Source organism: Temnothorax longispinosus, chromosome 7 (assembly GCF_030848805.1).
Source record: "Temnothorax longispinosus isolate EJ_2023e chromosome 7, Tlon_JGU_v1, whole genome shotgun sequence".
Classification (NCBI taxonomy): Eukaryota; Metazoa; Arthropoda; class Insecta; order Hymenoptera; family Formicidae; genus Temnothorax; species Temnothorax longispinosus.
This window is the reverse complement of record NC_092364.1, coordinates 4149652-4163164: the sequence shown is the minus strand read 5'-3', so window position 1 is coordinate 4163164 and position 13513 is coordinate 4149652. Positions and strand designations below refer to the sequence as shown.

General features: G+C 38.5%; 1 protein-coding gene across 1 annotated transcript; it reads left to right on the top strand.

The window, feature by feature from the left end:
• The first annotated feature begins 1457 nt into the window (after positions 1-1457).
• Positions 1458-10596, top strand: Scap (SREBP cleavage activating protein). Its single transcript, XM_071783909.1, has 13 exons — positions 1458-2122; positions 2444-2629; positions 2713-2946; positions 3201-3381; positions 3584-3729; positions 3803-4895; positions 4980-5250; positions 5330-6396; positions 6481-6640; positions 6772-6955; positions 7040-7179; positions 7279-7490; positions 7584-10596. Exons 2-13 carry the CDS (start codon positions 2514-2516, stop codon positions 7761-7763), a joined length of 3984 nt encoding a protein of 1327 aa, XP_071640010.1. The 5' UTR covers positions 1458-2122; positions 2444-2513; the 3' UTR covers positions 7764-10596.
• The last annotated feature ends 2917 nt before the right edge of the window (positions 10597-13513 follow it).

Sequence of the window (13513 nt, the reverse complement as noted above, 5' to 3'; positions counted from 1 at the left end):
AAGAGATAATTTTAAAAAGGGGGAAGTAAAATTTACATACAACTCTCATAAAGAAACGTAATATAAATAATGTTATATCACGAGTGTTTAACATGACATTTTCAATTATGATACTCGAGATGTTTTTTCTCGTTAAATATCAACTTCGATATTAACTCGTGAGCTCTTTTTTGCAGCTTGAAATCTATTTGCGAGGTTCCTCCGCTCCGCTCACGAGCTTTTTGCAACAGAAAATCTATTTGCGAGACTCCTATAGCCGCCCTACTCGAAAAATTAAGTTTTATTCGTAGCATTCAAGCTGTTATAGCTATATGCATGCGATGAAGCCTCATGAATAGATAGCGACAGAAAAGAATGGATTTTAACAATTCTAAACAGAAAGCGGTCATTCCGATATTGCAATTGTTAGAGCCCTCTATGAGGAAAAGCGCTCGTGTAATTTAAATATCATTTATCTCTCAATTGTTAAATTATTGTTATCAACTTATCACAAAAGCTTTTCATTATTTAAGTGTGCCCTAACGCTTCCATTCTCCAGCAATAAATTCTAATTTTCATCAAGAGACTGCACAAGAGTTTTATCATTTTCTTTCTGAATTCCCGTAAGAATTCTTTTTTTAATTTAAATATAATTTATCTCTCAATTGTTTAATTATCGTTGTTAACTATATCACAAAAGCTTTTCATAATTTAAGTCCCCTAATGCTTCTCCAGCAGGAAACCCTGATTTTCATCGAGAAACTCGTGCAAGAATTTTATCATACTTCCTGAATTCCCGTGACAATTTTAATTTTATTCGGACATTTTTCGGAAATTCTTCTTTTCCTCTCTCTCCATCCATCCCGTCAATCTCTCCCGAATTCTCGAACAATCGTTTCTGCGTCTCTGCATTATATATGCAGACGCGCGCAAAAACCTTTTTTTTCCCGCGAGGCACATTACCGCGGGAGGCCTTCGATTATGCATGCGATCGAATCACGGATTAGTTATAACTGCGCGACTCGGCGAGTGTGCACGCATCGCACACTCCGGGCGCGTGGCCAGTTACGCGACGGACCTCGTCCGCGCGAGCGGACAAAACGGATAAACCTTCTCTGTTCGCGCGCCCGCCGCTCGTCACCAGCCGTCAGTGTGCCGTGCCGTCACCGAGCTGACCGAGCCAGTTTCGCTCTCTTTTCCCTTCCATCCCTTCTCGGTCGGCCACGTGTGCGTTCGGCGACGCACCTGGCGATTGGCCACGCGCCGGGGGCTCGGCCCGGGTTGGGCAGGTTGGGCTCTCCTCGATTCAAAAATAAATCAACCCGGCGGGACCCGGCCTCGCCGTCGGCCAGTGCACTCCGGATCGACTCGAGGACCCCGGGGGGAGGGCCGTCCGCGGAGACATTTGCCAGCTTATCGCGCGCGCGAGGATTGAGGAATGTAAGCGGAGCGAAGAAGCGGAATACTAATCGTCAACATCGTCATCGTCGTCCGCACGCTACGATCACGTCCAGGCGCGCCGCCGTCACGCGTCACGCTCGCTCGTCCCTCGGCGTCCCTCTGCTCGCCGGGATTTTTGTTCCGCTCTCTCTCGCCCGCTCGAGCGAGTTGGAGCGAGTTTACGCGAGCGGTGACGCGCGGCCCGCGACGCACGTGCGGGCGCAGCGATCAGCGATTCGTACGAGCGCGCCGCGGAATCGATCCCCCAAGTGCGGCGCGTCTTCCTCCACCTCTCCCCCGCCGCCGTCGCCGACGTCGCCACGGTTTTTAACGCGGCCTTTAATGCGCCGCAAAAACGAGCGCGCCGAACATAACCTCCGACGCGGTACCGTGCACGCGCCGCGCGGCGTAGTTCCTTTTTTTTTGTTTGCCTCCCGGCCGGGATTTTATCGCGCGTTAATTATATTTTTATCGCTCGTCGTCCCGACTCCAGTGCTCGTCCGCCTCTGTCCGCCTCCGCGCGCGCGGCGAAGCGCGAGACCGAAAGAGGGAACCAAACTGCGCACCGTCGTCGTCGTCGTCGTCATCGAGGACGTCGCGATCGTGCCCCGCAGGAAACGATCGATACTTTCAAGCCTTCCTGGACTGGAGCGTCGCATCGCGCGGGAACGTGGACGATGATGCGGGATGGTTAGGGGATACCGTAAGTCGAGAGCCGTGCTGCGTGTAGCGAGACGTGAACTGGCGTCCGCCGCGCGAATTTTGGAGAACGCCTCTTCGCTCGCTCGCGGAGGCCGGAGAATTCCGTTATCGCGCCGTTCAAAACGGCGCCGCGAATTAAATATCTGGGCGTAACGACGCACACGCACTCCTCCGGAGTTGCGTAACGACGGCGATAATCGATGAGAAAAACACGCGGCGCCTTTTTGTTCCTTCTAACCTATCTCTCTCCGCGCCGCGCGGCGTATCATGTGTCACGGCTACCGTGTCGATACTTAGAGCGCCTCGTGTTGGATGTTGCCAGGTCAGTTTAGGGGCGGCACGGCGGCCTGCAATCGGGGGATGTCGCACGGACGGCGCAGCACGTAGGTGAAATGTCTCGCAGTCTGCCGGACAGGGTGGCCGGGGTCTACTATGCCCACGGCCTATTCTGCTCCTCCCATCCCATCGCCGTACTCTCGCTCGCGATATCGGTTCTCTTGCTATGCTGGTGAGTTTATCTCCCTTTTCATCCCGATACCCGGCGCCTCGAGTGGATCCACAGCGAGAGACTGATTTGTCCGATTGTCGCAGCTACCCGCTTGTCAATCTACCCATGCCGGGCAATGCCCCGAAAACCCTGATCAACAACACTGTCCTACCGGCGAACGGCACGGAGACCTCGGTGCTCTACGTCCAACAAGTGGTGTTGAGAATCGGAGTGATGCCGTGGAACGAGGACCTGACGCTGATGGACGCCTTCAGGGGACCCCTCTACGAAGTGTTCAATCTCTTGGAGATCATACGGAACTATCAGCATCCAGAAACGTGAGTGCTCCGTCCAATTGGTGTCGATAACTCATACACGACAGCAAATAAGATGTTAATTAAGCTATTTGCTTCTGAGGAGAGTCTTACATGTCCAACTTCTTTTTTAAGACGTTTAGATACATTCAAAAATTGTTTTATGTAGCGCAAGATATACGGAAAACAGTATACTTGTCGTTAAAAGAAATACAAAAAGAATTGATCATTTTGCAAGGCACCTGTTCTTTAGAATAATGATGTGATCTGATTTTTAGATTGAAAACACTTGGCCAGGTGTGCCTGCACATTGAAGCGGTGAAGAAAAGAAACGGCAAGAAGGCCGAGGTTTTGCCGGAGTACAACTGTCTTGTTCTGTCGCCCGCAAATCTCTGGCAACAAAGTATAGAGTTATTCGCTCAGGACACAAACCTCATTAATACAATATTTTCGTATCAGGTAAATACACAATTATGATATTACGAAACTGTAATTAGTGCAATTGTTCTGTATGAAGTAGTCCCATAGATAATGACACATTATTTTTTTATTGTAACGAAACAGATAAAGCATTCTTTTCATTTTGGCATGTTAGGTTAGTCTTATCTTTAGTGTGAGACGAAAAAAAATGGTTAATTTGTTTTTATCTTTATTATTACAGAATTTTCAGAGGGGAAAAATAAGTCTCGCGGAAGTGATGTTTGGAATGAATTTAAAGGAAACAGGAGTGAAACGGTATCCTGCTAGAGTTCGTCAGAGAATCCTCCAATATGCCGTAACCATTTATTTGAAGAAATACGATCAGGAGTGAGTTCATATAATTCGTTATTTTTTAATTCATTATTGTGATTATATTAACGTACATGTTATTTACTTGTAGATTCATAAAAGGATTGCAGCACCGACTGAGAACCTATTATCCTCTGCATCAAAACGCCGACAACGGCACGGACGTTGATGCGCGCGGTGAAATATTGAATATCTTCTATCCCGGTGAATTCAATTACAGTGAATTCTTCCCGCTGATGATGACTTCCCTAGCCTTATTTTTCTACGAGTACTTCCAAGTGCGGAAGATAGAACTAGTAAAGTCTAAAATTGGCATTGCATTCAGTGCCAGCGTGACGGTGATGGGCTCGCTGTCAATGACCGTGGGTGAGTGTTTCTTCTTCGGTCTAACACTGAACATGAGTGCCAAGGAGGTGTTTCCGTACTTGGTGATTATCTTCGGACTCGAAAACGTTCAGGTGTTGACTAAGAGTGTCGTCAGCACGCCCGCCCAATTGGACGTGAAAATACGCGTCGCTCAGGCTTTATCCAAGGAGGGATGGTCCATTACGAAGAATCTACTCACGGAAGTGACGATCTTGACTATCGGGCTATTCACTTTCGTCCCTGCTATCCAGGAATTTTGCATATTTGCCATTGTTGGACTGCTGAATGACTTTTTCCTGCAAATGGTATTCTTCTCGACGATCCTGGCGATCGACATCAGACGAACGGAGCTGTCCAACGAGAATTCCAAGTTTCACCTGTCGCACATTCAGACATCGCGCAGACAACAGTTTACCACCACCATTACCAACAGGAAGCCTCATATATTCCGCTCCAAGTCTCATCCGAGATTGAACGGTCTGTCTACCGGCCCGACGAACGTTATCGCTCCGAATACGCAGAATACTCACACCCTGGCAAAAATCCCCAAGCGTTTAAGACTGGTGCATTTCTGGGCGCGGACGCGAATTTTCCAGCGCGCATTTATGGTAGGGATGGTCGTGTGGATCAGCATGACCATTAACGATTCTGGTATCATCGAGCACATAATACACCTTAGCGAGACGCTGAAGCCAGAAACTGACATTGACGGATATACGGTGGACAAGCCTCAGTCATTAAACTATGTTGAGCTAAATACGGCAACACCTATGTCCATATCGCCCGCAACCATAGCCCCGGTTAATTTAAATGAACAGGTGACTTTTTCATCTCCAATGGACAAAACGTTCTCGTATTTTTTTTTATAGCCCATATATTTAAAAAAATATATATCTTTTTAGGCTCTAACTAATAACGCAACAGAGGAATTAAACAAGTTAAGACCTACGGATTTCCCGCCTTGGAATAGCTTATCATTGTATCATTGGTCTTCGATTCTCTCAATGTACAATGTGTCGATTGCCGGTGGTCGAGTGACTATATTACCGACGATAAAGTTATCGCACGCAGTGAGCCCGCAATTAGCAAAACAAATTAGTAACCCAAATGACATACAACACTTCCAGTGGCAGAGTCTCGCTACCGCCGCGCTCGATCCTCTAGATTTTTCAGGTTTGGCTCTTTCAGTTGAACGTTACGAAAAGTTGGTTATCGAATTTTCAACCTTTTTACGCTCCCTTTTATTTTTTAGATATGGAAGTTCCGTCGAGATCGGAAGGGCGCGTATTTAATACGGATGCGCCTTTTGTACCGTCGAGTCCGATGGAGATATTTCTGGCGGCTCTGCTGTGTCTTATTAGCGTGATCGTAGTCGCTTATACGATGGTCGTACTGTACCGTTGTATCTGCACGAGAAATTACGCGGAGTGGCGAGCCAGCTGGCACCAACAAGAAAAGACGCACGACTCCGTAACTCAGTTAGTGCTGGAGGCGGTACCGCTGGTTTTGGAAGGTCATACTCAGGAAGTGGAATGTATCGCGACGGACGGTAACACCGTGGCTAGCACGTGTTTAGCGGGACACATCAGGATATGGGATTCGACGTCCGGCGAGCAATTGGCGCATATCGATAGACGACAATTCTTCAGCGGTCCGCAGAAAACGTTGAGTCAAATGTCACCGGATGCCGACGAGTTGATGTCGGATTACGAAAGCGGCTCGCCACCTTCCAGGGGGGAAATGGAGGCGGCACAGTCGATGGGATTTTATTCACCGGCCTCGGCGATGTATCAGGGAAAGCTATCTCCCGCTTACAATATGCGAAGGGTTAATAGCAACAATAACAACAACCACAAAAGACGGTCTATAGGGACCATGTTGGATTACGATTATCAAATCAATGAGCTCGGTAGCGACAACAAGCAGAAGCTATTACGTCGAAGCTTAGGCAGTGCTTACGATCTTCCCGATCTGAAACCGGCGATCAACATCAAATTCTCAACCATAAAATATACACCTTCGCAAAAGAATTATGATCAAGGCTTCGACTTCGGGGACCGATATAAAGTCTTATTCGAGGAACACAATAAGTCGATCGAGGAGATGCAAAAATCTAAAACCAGGGAACAAATGAGCTTTCTTCCCGGAAGGTCAAACAATTTAGTTGGCAGCACGTCCTCCATAAATACCGATCGCACAATACAATCGTCGCACATCATATCGGCGATTTGGTGCATGGATTATCAGGAAAATCTCATAGTAGTGGGATGCGCTAATGGCAGTCTCGAATTTTGGGAGGGTACGACCGGTAGATTCAAGGTGAGACACAAATAATCTGAGTGAATGTATTATTAAACGTAAATTAATTTATTCATTTAATAATTTTTTTTCTTCTTTACTCAGTGTCTCTTCGATGATGGATCGGGACTTGGAATCTCCGCAGTTAAACTCATCGGTAGCAGAGTAGTGGCAGCTAAATTGAATGGAGCTGTCGACTTTTTGCAACTTGAGAGTTACAGCGAAGGCCAGCAGATTGATTGGGGCTTTACATCTTACAGAAGAAGTAAATAATATAAGATAATGGCTCATGAATCTATTATGATAATGAATTTATTTCTATGTTATATTGTATATAAATAACAAGGTTATTTCTTTATTAAAATATATTTACATTTAATTGACCTCCTATTTTAGCGCATGTGCGAACGGGAAGCGCTGGTTCGCCCATGGATATAAATAACACCATGCAAACAGAGGAAGACCTGCGCTGCATGAAAATTGGCTCTTATAGAGCGCATCAACAAGCGATCACTGTTTTAGATAGCGAAGGCGGGCGTGTATTAACAGGCAGCCAGGATCATACTTTGAAAGTATACAGGTATATATGTATATATAGTCTAATATACTCCAGTTTGCTTTTTCTAAAAATTGTTCATGTATTTACTATTTTTATATTATCTAGGCTAGAAGATCAGCTGCCTCTGTATACGCTTCACGGACATAGCGGTCCGATATCGTGCCTCTTTATTGATAGAATAAGTCCCATGACATCCGGTAGTGGGTCTCAAGATGGATTATTGTGTGTGTGGGATCTTTTGACAGGTAAACATCTCCGCTCCTCCCATTTCAACAAATATATTTGGTAATTTATTATAATTGTTATGTCTCCTAATCTAATGCTTTTATGTAATATTCTTACAGGAGCATGCATGTATAGTATTCAAGCCCACGATGGTGCTGTAGCCGCTATCACATGTTCAGTGTCCTATGTGATAAGCATCGGAACAGATGAAAAATTGTGTGTCTGGGAACGCTTTCAAGGACACTTATTACATACTTTGCCGGCACACAAAGTAGCTTATAGCTTACAATTAGTGATGTTGACGCATCATCTTCTCATAACTAGTAATCAGGTATATATACTATATACACATATATAAAACTGATTCTCTTAAATATTTATCGATACACAAAAATAAATCTCGATCTGACCGTTAATGTTTCAGGGATCATTAGTAGTCTGGGACGTAAGAACGGGCGAGCCAGTGCGAGAAGTAAGATTGGGTCATAAAGACAGCTGCATTTTCGTGAAGCAAATGTTGGCGTTGGGAGACAGCGTCGTTTGCGACTACGGTCGGCAATTGAGAATAGTCAGATTTCCATTGGTCTCTGATAAACTGGACTAAGTTGTTTGCGCGTGTACATAGGCGTTTTTTTTTCTTTTAATCTAACATTATTTGAAGAAGTGTCTTATGTTATTAGTTACTACGTTTACGCGAGCGTTACTTCTGTAGTTTACGCAGAGTATATTATTGTAAGTTACTACAAAATCCCGTTTACGCGAAGAAATTATCGTAAGTTACTACAGAAGTAACGCTCGCGTAAACGTAGTATGTGAATCTTGGAAACTAGATTTTTATACAACATATATCGCGTGTATATTCTAAAGAGTGATGTATATTTTCGATGTAAGTTTATGTTATATTATAATACACGTCTTCACGGGAATATATTTTTTATCCGACGAAACACTATATACATAAATAACCACATCTTCGATTTTTATGCCGCGAATCATAGACATTAATGGCGTTAAACACCAATTGAAAAGATTGAAGAAATGAAGATTGTATAGTTACATAGACAACGGTACGTTCTATTCAGTTCTTATTTAATTTAATTAAAGATCATTTAGATTTCCGAACTCTACAACATCAAACAACTCGAAACAATTTTAGCATGCGTTTATTTAATACTTTGTAACATGCATAGTGGCTGTGCTTCATTTTTGAACGTTTATTAGTTTTTGTTATGTAATATAAAAGCGCTTAATGTTTTATTTAAACGTTTTTAATCTTTTTATAGTAAGTAACATCGTGATAACATACATGCATTTGTAAAACCGATGTTGTTCTCTAATGCAGAAGCGTTAGTTATATTCCATGAAGTGTTTAACAATAATTACGGTAATGACGCAAAAGTAATATTGCATCTCTATAATAAAAAAACCGTAAGTGAGTTTGAATATTTGCATCTAACAAATGAATACTAGTTATGGAATTATGAAAAAATTCGTTTAAAAGTTTCTCTGCAATTTTTAAAATTATCGGATAATGTCACTATGTTATAAATTCATTGATTGAAATTATTTCTAAGTTTCTCTTATGAGTTTTTATGTATGTAAATTTATTGTATAGATGAAAATGCACTGACGTTGTGTACATCAGGTTTTAAAAGTGCCTTTATCGTATCCGTCATTTTCATCTTCGTATCGAGAAAAGAAGCGAAATAAAAACGTAGATAAATATGATAAAAAGAAATAACTTTGTTCCTTATTACACACTATAGTAAGTGAGACAAACTCAAAAATTTATTTTCTATTTAGTCAGAATTTTGCAATATGTGTCTTATTTATTTAATGACGTAGCGTTTGTCACTACTGTTATTTAACCCTTTAACTACGGCTGTCGTCAATAAGCGATTTTACGATTTTAAGATATGCTGCGATGCGGGGATTGCTTATGAATATATACCCGAAGTTAAAGAGTTAACTGAAAAAAATTTAGCATATCCAGATTGTTTTAAAATTTTTGGGAAGACTATATGGGAAGGCTATGATGTTATTTTTAAATATTATGTTGGTTATATATTAGGGTTCGAAATTTAATTTATTTCATGGATAAAGAGTTGAGTATATAAGATAATTCTTAATTATATGTCAATATCTCATTTAATGTTATATATAACTATTTGAGAAATAAATTACTTATAGTCATGATACTTTGTCTCTTATTTTGAGCTCTAAAATCACCTTTTGAAATAGATATTGATTTTGACATATAATTAAAAGAATTGTTCTGTGTAAATTGATTATATAGTTACTCGTGAACATATTTCGCCGATTCCATTGATTCTACCGATTAGATGTCTATTCATAGTCATTGTACCAGAAAACATTTCAATTTATGTAGGCTTAAAAATAACTTACTAGCGATCATCCCTTTGAACAAAGTGACGTGTGCTTTTACTTTATGCGAACTATATTTACACAGTCACACTGTAATAATGTGTTGTATCTAAATCAATACATACAATATAAGGAAGGTATGCTTCTTTACTTTCTTTTTACTTAATACATGGCAGCTACATTGAACTTTCTTTAAAAACGTATAATGTTATGTAAAGGGGCATAGGTCTTGGAAAAGAGTGTACTGTGTAAGCTGTTTCATATGTTACATGTTACTTTATTTCTTTTGCTAACGAGCGGACTTGTTGGCGACTTCGAAAGATGCAATGAATTCGTATTTAAGATATATGGAGCGAAAATCAATTTATTAAATAGTCGAATACCATAAATAATAAAAATTAACTCAGGAATATTGGCATGTCGGGCAATAATGCTAATAAGATATCGTGAAGAATGATTATTTCTCTCGATTCCGATTCTTGCTAAATACTTTCTACAATATCTTGTCCTATGTAATATCGTTACATTAAAAAATTTGTAAATTATATGCGCAGTGATATTATTATTTCCAAAATAAGTCGGACTGTATTAATTCATATGCCATTTCTCGTGAGTTAATCGTTTTAGACTGAATATATATTTTAATTTTTGATGCAAAATACTAGCGAGTCGAGCCAGCATAAAAGAAAAAGATAGCGATATGAATATACATATATACATTTTTCTTAAGCAACTTTCTACATCACAAGACATTGCGTGATTTATGTGTCTGATAAATCGTTGCACAACCGGAGAGAAAGTGAAAATATACGATTAATTTATTTCATTAATCGCATTAATTTTTGAAAAAGTGATAAAAGTATGTTTGACTATAATGTTCTATGCTGGTTAGGATGCCGTGATCGAAACATTATCGTCACAATTTTTTTACGATTTGTTGAACATCCTGTATTGTAGCAAAATGTACTCTTAATGGAAACAGTTGGCTCGCTAGCGATTAATTAATTAAATCTGTGATTTTATATTTATTTGAATAAAACGCGATTACAAGACGTCGAGTTGTATCCACAGTAACAGAACAGAATATATTGTTCTTAATAAAAATTGTCGTATTTAAAATAGATAAAAGCACACTGAGAAAAAAAGTATTTTAATCCAAAAAAATATTTATTAGGCTCCTAATAGCATATTTACTTACTTTTTTCCACATATTTATTTAGAATAAAATAACATTTTAACAAAAATTTCACTGTTCTGAACATATTTATTTAAAAATAATGAAATAAAATCAATTAATTACACTTTGCAAAGAAACTGATAAGAAATAGTTGAAAATTACTTCTCTTTCTTAGTGGTATTACAGTTCAATATATATCGTCGTCCTCAATCAGGGACCAACACATGTCAGTCAACGTAGAATAGCATGTTAAAAGGAAAGGTATACGCGCTATAATACGAAGAATTGCGCAATTTATACTCTCTTCAGATCTTCTGTCAAAGTGAACTTTCCTCTTCTGATTAGTTGCACCCGCTAATTGAATGATTATATTTTGTAATACGTCACTCAGTGTCTTTACGGTCTGATTGACGCAACACGAATTTTCCGAGTAATTTTTTAACGTAATAACAAGTGCCGTCCTACTTTGTCTGACTGCGATAGCGATTGAAGTCTCGTTATATTCGGATGAATTATTCATATATTTAAATATAAAGAATATAATATGCCGAGATCGCGAGATATATGCAAATGTGAATAAAGCATTAAAAACATGTTGAAGAAATTGCCGTAATTAATAATCCCATTTAATTAGATTATCATAACTATAATATAATAATCTAAAATTTTGATAAATAAAATATTACTTGAATATTACTCAGTTTTAATTTTTACAAATAGCTAAACAATATTAATATTACAAGTAAATAGAAAATGTGTTAATATACGGTCGGACTAGAACTTTTTGTGCCTAATAATAGTAATAATATTTTTTGCGTGAATTTATGTTTATTTTTAACAAACTGCGCGTTGATATTATTGTCAGTCTTGAAGCGCGGTCCCAAGCTATAGCTAAAATAATACAATTACATAATTAAATTAATAATCAATTCAATAATAGTGATGCTAATAAACATCTTATGTAAAGGGTCTGTTGTGAAATATAACATCCCAGCCAGGCCATTTTTCATTATTAATTGAGTATCAATTTAATTAAATGATTGTACAGTATTTTAGCTTCTGTTTGGGACTGCGTTTCAAGACCGATAGTAATCAACGCGCAGGTTATTAAGCGAAAAAAAGTACATAAATTCACGCAAAAAATATTACTAGGCACGAACATCCAGCCCGATCGTATATTGGCATATTTATATTTAATTAATATTAATATTTACAATATTATATGGTTTAGTTTTGGTATGGTCTAGTTAATATTATGGTATAGTTTTTTAAAAAGTAATATATGTATATAATAAATATTCACAATAGCTATAATACAAATTGTAAGCATAAAAAAATAATGAGTTGCATTCTTAAACGAATGCAAACGAATTAAGCGATATGTACATGTGTAACATGTGCAAATTTTGTTGTCTTGTGTCAATTAATGATGTCGCTACTTTGCATAATGTAAAACAGTGATATTAATCATGTTGTTACAAAGAATTAAGGGAAAGATTAGTAAACCGATGATGGTTAGCAATGTAATCCACGATTACATGTGATAACGATAATTAGCATAATTTTTAAACACCTGGTTTCTCATTTTGCTAGAACGAATATTTACGAGAAATTATTTTAGTGTGCGTCAGTCAATTAAGTCTCTTGTAAAATAAATTATGATTTCTCACGCATTCTCTCTATAAAAAAAAAACACTGTGTTGCATTGTAAGCAGATATTAATTCCAATAGAAGCAATTTCGACAGGTTCACATTTCGATTGCTACGGACACTGAAAGATGATCTCGCGATAATAAAAATCAACAAATTTGAAAATACTCCGAAATTGATCTTATCAAAACAAATGCCGGTTTTATATATGCGCACATGCAACATCTCTGACGCATATAAAAACGAATAATAAATTCAAACATCGAATAATTTCAAATAATAATCATACATAAGATCGAATATATATGTAAAGAATATATGTGAAAAGAAAAGAGAAGTAGCGAGAAACGAGAAAAATATCGAGGAGATGTAAAAATAGTCAATGAAACTTGAATATTGTCTGCAATCGATTTTTTCATTGGCAATGTTAGAAATAATGCAAAAATGTTTCCTAGAATAGATTTCAGACAATGTGCAGAAAACAGTATAAGTAATACGTGATAAATAGCGGCATATTATTATCATTTCGCAACGGTATATGAGTATTCTCATCGTATAATCCATTAAATATAATCGGTATGGGTAATTACGAATGCGCACGAACTGTCTTTTACAAAAATATCTAAAATTTAACATAGATATAACAAACTTAAATTAAAAGCTAATTAAGGCAGTTATTTTCGTACCTCCATTCCATTCATATCTCCATTTTAAATATTAATGCTGTAAATATCGTAGATAATCACTCAAGGCGATTCAAGAAGAATTTATATGAATGCGATTGTGTATATCTATTTGTGCTATCGGGGGCAGATAGTGCATTTTAATTGTTAGAAAGGAGGCAAATGTTATAATTCCTGTATGTTGAAATTTACACAAACATTTCGTCTGATATCTTCTATTGATAATTGTACTGTTGTTAGAACTGTTAATTAGCAAATTTCTCACTTATTATTATAAATTGCTACAAATTAGAGCACTATTAAATAGCTGTAATTTTTTATGCAGTTAAAAGCAGATAATCTTTTATTAATTATCTCCTATAAACGAAATATTTAAATTATCTTGAAAAAGAGTTATAAGAAATTCTAACTACTTTAGATATCATTACTACGTTTTTTAGATTATATAGACTTGTAAAT